General features: G+C 32.3%; 1 protein-coding gene across 2 annotated transcripts in view; it reads left to right on the top strand.

Annotated features, from left to right (window-relative positions):
• LOC142979107 (neuroligin-4, Y-linked-like) overlaps positions 1-13397 on the top strand; it is a 97869-nt gene that overhangs the window by 48091 nt on the left and 36381 nt on the right. For both annotated transcript variants that reach the window (XM_076123862.1, XM_076123870.1), the window contains exon 2: positions 11560-12071. In XM_076123862.1, coding sequence (XP_075979977.1) covers positions 11704-12071 — 368 coding nt within the window. In that variant the 5' untranslated portion in view covers positions 11560-11703. The remainder of the gene's footprint in view (positions 1-11559; positions 12072-13397) is intronic.

The following is a 13397-nucleotide window of genomic DNA, read 5'->3' on the forward strand; positions in this document are numbered from 1 at the left end:
AAACTCGTCAAGCTCTTAATTTTTTATTTTCATTCCATTACAAAAGGTGTTCATTAAAAAAAGAATGTTCGTTGTTATTCCCAAACTGAATTTTCAACATAACCTGTTTTGAACCCATTTCTAATTCAAAATTGACATTGTAAAGGAAATAGGAGCAAGTATTAAGTTAAAAAAAACAATACAACAGAAACTAATGTAATGTATCATTGACGAATACAAATGTAACGCAGCCTTAGATCGACAAGACATCATCGTACGTTTTCCGCACTCTCTTTATCTTACAAAACATCTTCCACATTCCTGTATTACGAAATAACGAAACAAATCCATTAACCCCAAACAAAATTTAACTACACCAATAAAAAGTATATTTTTACATCCACCGCAAAAATCAATAAGCGTCTCATTTCACACCTCCCAAGATCCTTGCAATATTAACTTTATTAGGGATCTCTATAATAAAACACGAATTAACTTTTACAGCAGAACTCGGGGTCTTTTTACTGATGAGAAAATTTTCTCATAACGTTTTAGAAAGGTTTTTTTGCAGCTGCGTTTCTCGTCATTTGCGCGTGTGAAGTTTAAGGAGTGAATGTTTCATGAGTTTGAGCAACTTTGCGGAGATATAGACAGTCTTTATGTGATGGAAGTAAAATGTATTATTACATGGGTTCCTTGATGGTCTGTAAGCTGGCGTTGGTGTGATTATTACTCGTTTATAGAGTACTAGCTTATGCCACAGAACCGCAGATTTTTTGTTGAAGATTGTACACTATGTTTTAAACTAGGTTTTCAGGTATCTTCATGTTTAGCTTTATTAAAAATCGTTCAGTTGTTTAACCGTGAAAACGTTACAGATTTGCATTTCTAAGACAATGATAGGAGGCAATGACTGTCATTAATGGAATTCATACCTATTGTAACTTAACATAAATGCTCTAAAAGGTAGAAGCACAATCTCTATAAAATATATTTTTTCTTTATTTATATCTCACCCTCTCTATCTTATCGCATCAAAAAAGGCTGATATTTAATTTCTTGAAATAAAATAAAATCGTCTAAAACTATCCCAAATCTATTCTGAAATATTTATGTGACAGTATAAACACCGATAACCAAACATAAACTAAAAACAAAACTAAATTATCTTTATCTATTAACAGAACAAGCCCACACCAACATTAAATGTCTTATTAATTACCATTAAACCACAATAAACATCGATAAAGACATATTACGTCTATAGATTAATTCGTATTCATTCAACGTTTAAGGTGACCGAGTCAGACAAAGTCGTGGGTTGGGACATTAGTAAGATTAATTTCTAGTTTCATAAGACTTGTTTCAGACTAACACGCTTGATGACGCGTTAGCATTCTATGTTTAGTATTCGAAATCGTTGTATAGGGAAATAAATACACACACATAAAATCATGCCTTCTTCCCATAGGGGTAGGCAGTGGCCAGAAAACGCCATAAATATATGTATGTAAAATAATTGTCAAAAAAATAATAAAAGATAATATATATTAGCAAAAAATAATAGACTATTTTCTTCTCTATAAGTGCTAAGTATAAAGATTTGAAGTACCTACATCCGTGTTTAAACTAAACGTATATCCATACGGTGTCGCAAAACTACAGTATTATGAAAAAGAAAAGGTTTTTCTTATAGAAAAATAGTAAGACATTTCAGAAAGTCGACTCAGTGCACAAGAAAACACAAGACTATGTCATTTTAAAATGTTCAGAAAATCAAGTATTGAGATGATTAAAGTAAACTTTACTACATGCTTATGCATAACATGCTTGTTCAAATATCAGTCTGCGCGCTTGTAAGTACTTTGACGACTACAGTACAGCGTCACCCTAATATATTTAATATAAACTAAAAATTTGATTAACACTAATTTATTCAGTCCAGATTTAATTTTGTTGCTAAAATTAATGTTAAATATAATTTCTCTTTTGAGCGTCAATTTCATTAAGTTTCATTAAACTCTTGGGTATAAGTGAGACTAATTTGATTATTAATTTATTCGGGACGACCTTCGCTACATGGACAAATGACCTAAGGAAAGTCACTAAATAGTTTATATTAATTAATATTTTAATGTCAAAGTATTTTATGATTTTATGTGTATCGATATGAGTTTGCTTTTAAAATTACGCAATAATTTTATTATATTTGCGTTTATCAGAACCTAATTACTGACTTATAAAACACAAAGCCAAATTGATATTATTTTTAATCATAACCAGTATTATACGAGAATTAAAATGATCATGCACTTTACCTTTAATTGCCTGAAGCATCAGCAGGTTGCACTGGCAATGGTCGAAGATAGTCTGCCAGAAAAACTGTAAAGAAAAACTTCTGCCCATGACTTCATCCGAGTATTATATCTTACAGGGTAATTTCCTGTCATTATTTCAACAGTCATTTTCACTTGAAGTCGTCACAAAAACTTACAACAAAACGTCATCATTCAGCAACCTAAACAAATTATTACTGCAGCGCTATTTCCACCACTATCGACTATCAACAACCGACTAGCTCTCAAGAAATCTTGTCTGAAAATCTAATTAGCGCCTCTAGCGACCGCCGTAAGACCACTGTATTTTTGGAGAACAAATTAGATCGGACTCGCGATACACCATAGTACCGACTGTAGAGAAAAGCGCTACTAAATTACAGCAGAATTGTGGTTTCACGTGAAATAAATCAATCTACTTTTAAATCCATTCAAAACTTCTAACTTGTTCTAAAATGACAGACTAATATTCAAATCTTTTGCAGTAAATCGTTCCATTCTTTCCATATTAAAAACTTTTATGCAAATCCCAAGTTTTGCTAGTCGCGGTTACCTGTAATTTTAGTTTATGTAAGGTGGAACTTTTCAATGGAAAGTAAAAAGAGAAACAGGATTTTCTTTGGAATATTCGATTCGTTTTAGTTTGAAAGTCTTTGTGTAAATTTGGTTTTTTATTTGTGTTAGAACAAGTTTTTCGTAGGAAAAAGTTTGGTTTGTGTGTGTTTTGGTATCTAATTACCTATAATCTTGACGTAGTCACAATAATTATTTGTAACGTATCATTATTATTGTTTATTGTACTACTATGTAGATAGAGACTTTGATGTCTCTGCTATTTTTTTATTATGTAGCTTTTTATAAAGTTGATTAGTATTCTGTTATATCTGTTAATGACATCAAAAATATTGTTACAAATCAAATAACCGATGACTTCATAATTTTACCGGTTAAAAAAGTAATTAGAAGAGCTCCAATATGGTATATTTTTATCTCGAAACCACTCCTTCGAACAGAGATAAATAACATATGTGGGCAAAGAATGGTCATGATAGAATAAAACTAATGCAGTTATTTTTCCAATGACACCATGTTTTACACTCCTAATCTCTGTAACAAAAAAATATTTCATATACCTACAACGGCCATTGGATTTTTCGTTCAAATAAAAATGGTGAACATCCATGTTTTTATTCACTAGTTCGTTACGATAAAAAGTGTTTTAAAACGGTATTCAAATCGGAGTTTTTTTCACGTTTAGAGGCGTTATACCTTGAAAATATATTTTACAAACGGACGCAGGTGTATTGTTGGTGATAAAAATAGAATAAACCTATTAAAAGTAACGTTTGAATAAAATATTAGTTTGAACAGGAACTCCGAAGTTTTAACAAACAAATATTCTAGTTAGCTTTTAGCTGTAAATATTAAAATTGGATGTTTGTGTTGTGGCTTTTAAACAAAGCACTTATATATATTATTTTTTTTTTTGTTAATCGTAATCTACTTACTTTATCTAATTAAATTTAAGCCAAAACTATTATGGTAAAATCAGTAGTGCGGCTTTCTATCACTATTGAGTATCGACAACCGGCTTGTCAGCGAAAAATTTTATTTGAAAATCTAATCAGCGCCTCTATTGAGTGCAGTTTTTAATATATTCTGCAAAAATAGCTCCTATCTAGAAATTAATAATATTAAAAAACAAATTCTTAATACTATAGAGTACTAGCTGACCCGCGCAACTTCGCTTGCGTCACATAAGAGAGAATGGGTCAGAATTTTCTACGTTTTTGTAACAATTTTTACTGTTACTCTGCTCCTATTGGCCGTAGCGTGATGATATAAAATACTTATGCTTTTTTGTCACGAAAATATTCTCAAAATTACTTATATCTCTTAATATAACGAAGTCGCGCTAAGGCATATCCGCCATTAAAACAGTTGCCATGACAACGGAATTTTGTTAATTCAATGTCATTAAAATATTAAATATTCGCGACTTCTTTCGCCACCTGAATTTTTCCGGGAAATGCGTTATTTTCCCGGGGTAAAAAGTAGCCTATGTCCTTTCTCGGATATCAAAATATCTCCATACCAAATTTCATGCAAATTGGTTCAGTAGAGAGACAGACAGACATACAGACAGACAGACAGACAGACAGACAGACAGACAGACAGAGTTACTTTCGCATTCATAATATTAGTATGGATAAAGAGTTTGGCTGAAAATACTGACTGTACAAAATCTCGCTACTGATTGCTATTACGATTGTATGCAGTAACAAAAAATATTTATTTACTCTCATGCTACAACAATATCAATACAAAGAAGACTTACTTCAACTTATAAATTTCAAAAAGGATTTTTTTTTATCTTCTAACATTAACAACGAACAATATCTTGATCTTCCATAGTACTACTAAACAAAGCTTCTCGCCAACGTCAAGCTTTTGATTTATCATTCTTCTTATTCAATACAACATAAACAAAACAACCCATAAAGATAAATTCTCGAAAACAATGAAATATTATCATCTTCATCAATTTTGCATACAAAACGGTAACGCGAAGAGAATGCATAAGTGGATCACGTCACAGCTATAAATCTAGCACAAGTTGTATCGGGAACTATTGGGGACTAAGTTCTGCTTTGGTTACAGCTAAGTTTATACGATGGTGATGTATAGAGTTAAGTTATATATGGGTAGGTTTATAGGCTAGAGTAAATAGACTAGCGTCTTGTATACTTCAAATGTCTATAAGAGGCGGTGGATAAAACAAATTAGTAAAGAGTCTTGTATACTCGCGGCTGTCGGAGGTATAAAAAAAAAACAAATTCAGAACATCAGTCACTTGCAGTAGGTTTATGTAGCCGACGCTAGCATATTTGATACAGTTTCTTTGTTTTGGACACGTCATGGGGAACTTTTAATAATTCCCTAGATAAATTGTGCGTGCCAAACCTATCTTCTAAATTGAGGCACTACCTCTATAATAAAGAGCATTGTATGCAAAGGTTGTGGCTGGTAGAGACATACAAAATTTTGCCAGTGTCCCACAGACTTGGGACGGTTGCCTGTTTTCTATAATAACTTTATTTGTACATACGTGAAACTACTAATTATAATATGCCAAGGCTCTCTACTAAGTTATCGGACTGTAATATAATATCGAAAGTCTACCCACTCTCAAATCTATTTTAGTATAATTACGAACATCCAATACGCCGACGAATTCCACTTTTGACATTTATAAAGTCTTTTAAAAATAGCTGTTTAATAAGTGGAGTGGTATCTTTTATAATAAAAATAACATTAAAACACTTTTATAACAAAGTTAAATATAGACACGTGTAACAGACAGTAACAATATTTAAGTTATGGCTATCTCATTTCATTAACCATTCGAATGCAAAGCCAAGGAAAAGGAAAAACCCAATACTATCAATTCGCAAATGAAAACCCACAACGAGACCCAAATACTTACAATTCGTAAGCCGTTTACATATCCCAGTTCATATCAAATTATATACAAAATCGTTACGTGCCACAATTTCAAACAAACTTAAATATTTATTTGATGGATCACGCTACTTTTCATCGTGCCTATACCCTTTGGGTTAATATTTTATGAGGCTGAATGACGTCACGGACCCTTCAAGACCTCATTTTTCAAATACCAATATTGTTTGAATAAATAATATATGATTTTGTTGATCGATATTTGTTGTGAATATTTGATGGAGTCGCGTTGGGTTAAGGTGAGCTCTTTAATCTTACTCAAATCGGGATCGTCAATCTTAAAGGCTGTTAGCAACAGTAGGCATTAGGCGTGTTGTTTTATAACTTTCTTCACCGCTTATGTTATTTAATGCTGATTCTTTAGTGTGTTGGTGAATCTAGGAACCAAGTAGGGGTAGTAATAGCTAAGACGAAGACATGCATTCTAGTTCTCGGAGGAAATCTTGTGTCAAAGTAAGAAGAGGCGCGTGCTACGAATTTGTGTTGCTATGCGACAAAGAACAGCTTCTGTGTTTTTTTATAAATAAATTGCAATTCAAATAAAATCGCACTTAGCTTTAAGAAGTTTATAAATTTATTGTAATGTTATAGAACGTTAGGAAACAAAACCTTTAGCTCTTTCTTCAAGAAAAAACTTATCACACTTTTGTTACAGTTTAGGACTCGTGACAAACTTTCTATCAACACTTCAAGGTCAACCGAATTGGCTATTGGTTCGACATTTGCCCACTTTGAAGCCACGAATATGTTAGAAATGTTCCGTTTAACTATCACACAGCTATCTATAGATTGTCCAATCCAACGATCGCTTACATAATTGATCAATAAGCATATGCAATTGGTTATAAGCGCCCAGTCTCCTGGTATAACTAGTTGATAGCAATAATTTGTGAATCCAATGGTTTTGATATCTATCAAGATGGTTTTGTAAGAGATAAGCAGAATCTCTACGCAATGGGAATATTTTTCAGCATTGCCTAGTGCTAAAGTGACTATTGATCACGAGGATTCCTGAGTGTGGCAAAGTTCTTTTGGTCTTTTCTAATTGATTGAAATATTTGCGTGTTTAGAATCATGTCCTATGTGTGGTAATATTACAGTAGCCCGGCTCGCTTTTTATTACATTGCAAATGACGAAACATCGGTGTATTACGATCTCGTTCAAATATTTGTCTCGTATGTAAATATTGATTTCCTTTTCTGTTGTTTTTTTTTAAATAATACTTCTTGCAATAAATATTATTTAAAAGTAACAATAGGTTGTTATTATAAAGAAAATTACGATATAATGTCGCGTGGACAACAGACTCAACGAACAATCAGACTCGTCTATTCGTAGATCAAACAAATTTTGAGTGGGAAGAATTTTATTAGGTAAATAATAAAGAGAACAAAATATTAAAATTAGGAACGGCACATTTAAAATGGTGCCCTTATTATTTCTGTTGAAAGAATAGTCGTTATGTTTAAGATCTGTAAATAATTTAAACGATATTTTCTAATTTCGTAAATTTTCATAATATAGAAAGAAAACAAATTCCCACTAGATTTAACTACGCGTATAATCTAATAAAACTATCTCCCTAACGATATAAAGACCCTCAAGTGGTTAATCTGGGCCTTGTAGTCAAGTTTTGGATAATTTATCCAAGAGATAAAGTGACAGCTAATACAGCTTTAAAAACGTCATCTGATAAGCTAATAGGAGCTAAGACTTCCTCTTAATAAGCAATCTCTGAATATCCAATCTGAAACGAAGTCAAATCACAGGGGACGGATGACAAATCACTTTTTTATACTTTCTCTGAATAATTTCAGTGTCATAAATCCATAACTTTGTGACAACTTTGAGATGTGTGGATAATCTTTGAAATGATGCGGGATATTTATTGTAAAATGTTGTTTTTCAACAATTAAATATGAATTTATTTTTAGAGAGTGGTATAAACAATAAGAGGTCTATGCTCAGAAAGAATTGGGCTGTACACTATGATAAAGATTATGATGAAATTATATGATTTGAAATAGATAATGCTAATATTAGCTCCTTTTCTTATACATAAATTAGACACCGTTTTATTTAGATATGCCTTTTAACCTTTATTCCTTACTTTAAAAAAAAGAAAATCCGAAATATTTTTAGTGTCATGGTATTGAAACTTTAGCATCACTAAAATTAAGAGCTTAGCATGTGCGACTCTTACCGCAAAAGTACTGGAAACAGCCTTTAAACATTAATCTCCATTCACACTATTCCCTGTTATATCACTCACACTGTATTTCCAATTGCATACCAATCAAAAGCTTTGCAGTTTAACTCCTGACCTATAAACTATCTATCCACAAGACATGCTCTATATTCCAGTTCTAAGAATCATTGTATGGGTACCAAATGCTTCAGAGATAGTATTGAATAGTCGATAGTGTGAATCAGTCACCTGGGACGATAAATTATGTTTGCGGTGCGCTGGTATTATCGCTATCTGCGTTCAACAAGTGATGTAATAGCTAAGCTGTTGATGGTAATAGTCAACCAGTGTTTTGTTATTATACTTTACATAAGTACAATAAATCTGGTGCTTTCGGTTCGGCCTTAAAAAGCCGATTTTCTTCATGATAATTTTCTTTAAAAGTTGTTTTTTGTAGGTTGGTCGTGGTCATAATGGTTGCTATACTATGAGTCTGGTGCTGATGTTTCAGCCTTCACGAACCAACTTTAACTTTGGAATTATTTATATATAAAAATTCCATTTGTTGAAGGTAGATCGTAGTAATAATGTTTGCTAATGCAAAATTATGGTTTGCCTTACGTTTTGGTCAAGCTAACTGTAGTAGCAACTGTACTTGCAAAAAGTATTCCTCACCTAAAGACTTACTTGAATGACTCATGTTGATTTCTTACTGAAAATTACCTGTAAAGGCCAAAAATATATACCCAAGGTACGAAGTAACTTTTGTAACCGGTCTCCCATAAAGGACTTGGCCTACGTAAACTTGCTTAACCTACAAGTCTGCCACTAACTTTTTCATTATCAGTTTTAAATATAATTTCAATATTCATTCATGAACAGTTCACCGACGCTCTCGTTATCCATCGATTATGCTGATGGGAATATAAAGATGCCCAATCAAGTGCATTAAAAGTTTTAAAGCGCTTTACGCTACAATGTTTGGCATCTTCATTCCTTTGTAATAGGTCTTTAAACAACTAGTTGTTGAAGCTGCAAGCGCTTTTGATATTGAAACTATCGGGCTAGCGTCAAACGGTTTGCTTTTATTTTATTTTGGTTCTTGATATAAGTTTTCTTAGAGCGCAGTTTTGTTAGTTTTTCTTTTGCTACTTGAACTATACACAATTATCACTTTTGTTTTTATCACTTTTGTTTGGTTTGTAGTACTTTATACAGGATTATATTAATTTATTCCTATTTATAAAATGTGTTTGATCTTTGTTGAGTGATGTGTGACAGAGCACTTTAAAGCATCAATGAAAGTCTAATTACTAAAATACTATTTTCATTGTCTTTACCTTCAGAAATAAATGTAAATTATTAGTAGCTACCTTGGAAATCATCACTTTAAGTGTATCACATTGTTAAGTAAACAATAAATTCAAATGAATAAGTTGAATTAAATTTTATAGTATCACATTCAAGAAACAATCTCAGTAAGTTTTCAAAGTAACAACTTATTCCAAATGTAATAAATAGTTCAGTCATGAGAATAAAACCAGGACGTAGAGAAGTCAATTTAGCCACTCGCGGTTTTGCAAACCACAGTCTCCCATTACATTAATGTTACAGCCCATTAAAAACCCCAAAACATGTTCCCTAATCACCTTCAGAACAGTTCAACAACCAGACATGTGACGTCACCCCATCTGAACAAACAAAACAATTTGCACGCCCATTTACACATGAAAAGGTTCTAAACACATTTTTTACAGTTGAAAAATTTATTCTCACCCTGTATACAGAGAAATCACGGTAACGAATTATATTTTACCATACAAGACTTTGCCGTACTGTTGGCAACAAAAAATGCGATACAAAGTGCGCAGTGGATATGAAACAGAAAAATATTAATTTGTGCTTTTCAGTAATAGTTGTTCCGAGACTTGGAATGATTAACTTTGTGATTTTGCTTTTATATGGATTGCAGTGAGATATTTTTTTTCATGTTTGCTTTCTAAGTATTTATTACTTCTACGGAACATCTGACTGTAAAGCTATGCAAACTCTTAATAAAATTTCAGCGGTTTTGTTTTTCAGAAAATTATGCTATATTGTATAAAAATCCTCAGTTCAGCGAATTTCGCCGCTGACTGTACCACCTTTGTTATTTACGTATTCAATATCTATGTACAAAAAGAGGTAAATTTTTACCCGGACCGCATTATTAATTCATATTAACGGGCATAGGGGTAAAGGCTATCCGGTTGTGCACGGATAAAAACGGTTAAATATCATCGCCGTAACGACAAAAACTTGATATTTTTTTACCCTTACCCGGCTGTGCTTGGGCGTTTGTCGGCTTCTTTTTGATGTTGGTAATTTTTATCCGGGTATTATTTGTTTGTTAATAATTTAAAGGAAATTCTAAAAATTGGTTTGAATATGTTTAAGCACGTTCGCTGATAAAATCAGGTAGTTCTACTGAAGACACGATATGGCGCTTTCGGTAGTGTAATTGACTACTAATCATGAGGTTCCCGGTTTGTTCCTCGGGTTGGGCCAAGTAGTAGTCCTTTGCAACTTATATAAGAATATTTTGCAATAGTAGCGCGGAGTTCGGTAACGTGACACAGGCGAAACCACTACTTTTTTCCAAAAACAAACCTCTAAACAGATGATATATGGAATGAAACGATAAATATTTGCAGAGTTGCGTGGCTAGTCGACTAATAAAGTAGTACCTACAATAATAATATATTTTTAATTTTATTAATGAACTAAATAAATAATAAATAAAAATGATAAATCGTTTTCCACGCCAAGAAATAAGGAATTAAATTTAACGCTCATAAAGAAAAAAAAATGTTTTAATTTACAACAGAAACAGGGACAAATAGAAATTAATAATAATTCCATTTCCAGACATACAATTGAATTAGTAAGGTTCATTTAACATAGTTCAAAGTTTTATTCACAAAGGAAAAACTTGTTATACTAACAAATAAAATTAACAAAAACTGTAGACTGAATTAGGAAAATAATATTCTTTTAGTACAAAATACAATAAAGTTATAAACTTTGTACCTTCTTTTATTTCGAGTAATCAAATTATATTATTTTAGGAAAAAACAAGGAGCCTACTCAGTTTTGTAGATTGTATCTATTTAAAACGTTTTCGAACAAATATCATTACCTTTTTAAGTTATTATTACATATTTAAGTTAGCTTTACAAATTCTACATAAATAGTCTTGATGCCTTTCTGTTCCTTTCTTAAAATAATACACACTGAAATCCTAAAAACTAAACTTGAAGCGATTCTTTTATCTTCATAACACAACAAACAAATTACCTACAGATAAAAATATTACAAACGGCAACGATTATTATTTTAATGCATGCCCATTGGTGATAAGCCAAATATTACCAATTCATTACACGTTAAATTGAACAGCAAACGTTTTAGTTAAACAACATTTTATTTACATTGCGGTTTTATTCAGCAGAAAATGTTTCAAACAACAATAACAACTGATTCTATTGTTCCAGCTCCCAAAAATGGCTGTGGTAATCCTGTGCCAACGAAATAAACTGTGACCAAGGATGTCATAATAATAAATCAAATGAATTCAAAAGGAAATACAATAGAAACATAATAAAGAAATGGGTGTACAAAGGTGATATTCACAGAAAATGGACACCCATAAACTGCCACTACACATTTGCAATTCAATAAAACAGTACATTTTGAAGATAGATATAGTTCCTCAGTTGCTGAAGATCCGTTACCAAAAGATAAACGAATTGAAAAGGAAGTTGGTGTCAAAATTGGGACTGCAAGAGAAATTGAAGATAGTGATACTGCTTGTGTTGTTGATGAGCCAGAATTCGGACTGCAACGGTTTTGGTGGTAGGAATTCTATGTTACGGACGAGAGTAATTGGAACAAGATACGGGAAGCTCCAAGGTGTGATATTGCCGATGGATCAGCATAAGTATTTGAAGCCGGTGGAGGCGTACCTTGGAGTCCCGTATGCCACGCCGCCGACGGGGTCGAACAGGTATGTTTTTCTGTTTATATTCCACTTCATTTTAAAATGAAAGACAAAAATAAACCATCCACCGTTGTTTATGGGCATTTGATAAGATAAATGCGGTGATTTCACACTGTTACCCAATATCAACAGCCAGTCAGCTCTTATAGTTCGCTAGAACCACATATTTTCTTTTTATAATTTTACTACAATAATATTGTTATGATAAACGCTCGCTGGTTGAACATATAGATAACACTGTAGAGATCTGCGCTATCGTTCTAGGGATCTTATCTTATCTTACCCTACTGCATTAAAATTGTTATTCGAATTATTTGTCATTCCAACGTCTACGCGATGTAAATTAGGGGCAACTGTAATTCAAAATCTAAGCACCCAAGCAAAGTTCAACAACACTTTATTCTACCAGCTAAGAATATAGCTAGTGACTTCCAAACAGCCACATTCAGCAACTAGCTCACTCCCACAGTCTTAAACAGGTATGACCTCTATTTTATGGTCAGCCAGCTTCATCTTATTAAACGCTCGGCTAGTTCCCGACGTGCTGGCAAAGTGGAAATGTCGATTGTAAGGATGGGTTTCACAGAACGAATTTGTCTAAGGAAACAAGCAAGATAGGACTGTAATAGCTATTCTCAAACAAAACAAATTTAGAATATTATTTCCTTCAATAATAGTTGAAGCGTCAACAGTGCTTTGGTATCTCGATTTAATATTTCCGAGAGTTCATAGGTATTATTGTTAGCCCGAAATGTTCTCATTCCAATTTATTGTAGGTATATTTGTGTGTTTTAGAAATTCTATTTTATAAAACGAAAGGCTTTTGTTATTTTGTTCTGTGTAAGAATAATTAATTTTCATTGTGGTTTTTGTGGCCTGTTCTTGGAACTTTAACATACTAGTTTGTTTAAATTTTGAATATTTTGACAGTGATTTGGGGAAAATAATTAATGTTAATCATAAGCCTTGTTTAGAAGGTTGTAACAATTTATAAAACAGAATACCAATTGTTCAACTTTAGTACTATACCTTTTAAAAGAACTTTACATGATGGCGCGTGGAAGTTCTAAGTCATGTTTTTAGAAGAGATATGGTCATTCGAAAGTTTATGCTAAACGAAAGCAAGTGACGAATTTTGTTTGAATTGTGTTTGATTATCGCTAAGTTTTACACTATAGACGGTTTTCAAAAAGATTTTTAATAATTCACGCATGGCTTTAGCAACATCAAGTAGATGTATGTACTAATTAATAAACCTTTGGTTTACGGGAGTTATTCCATGTTTTATAAGAGTCAATTACATAAAAACATAATTATTCAGTACAACATAAA

The sequence above is a fragment of the Anticarsia gemmatalis genome, chromosome 2 (assembly GCF_050436995.1).
Source record: "Anticarsia gemmatalis isolate Benzon Research Colony breed Stoneville strain chromosome 2, ilAntGemm2 primary, whole genome shotgun sequence".
Taxonomy (NCBI): Eukaryota; Metazoa; Arthropoda; class Insecta; order Lepidoptera; family Erebidae; genus Anticarsia; species Anticarsia gemmatalis.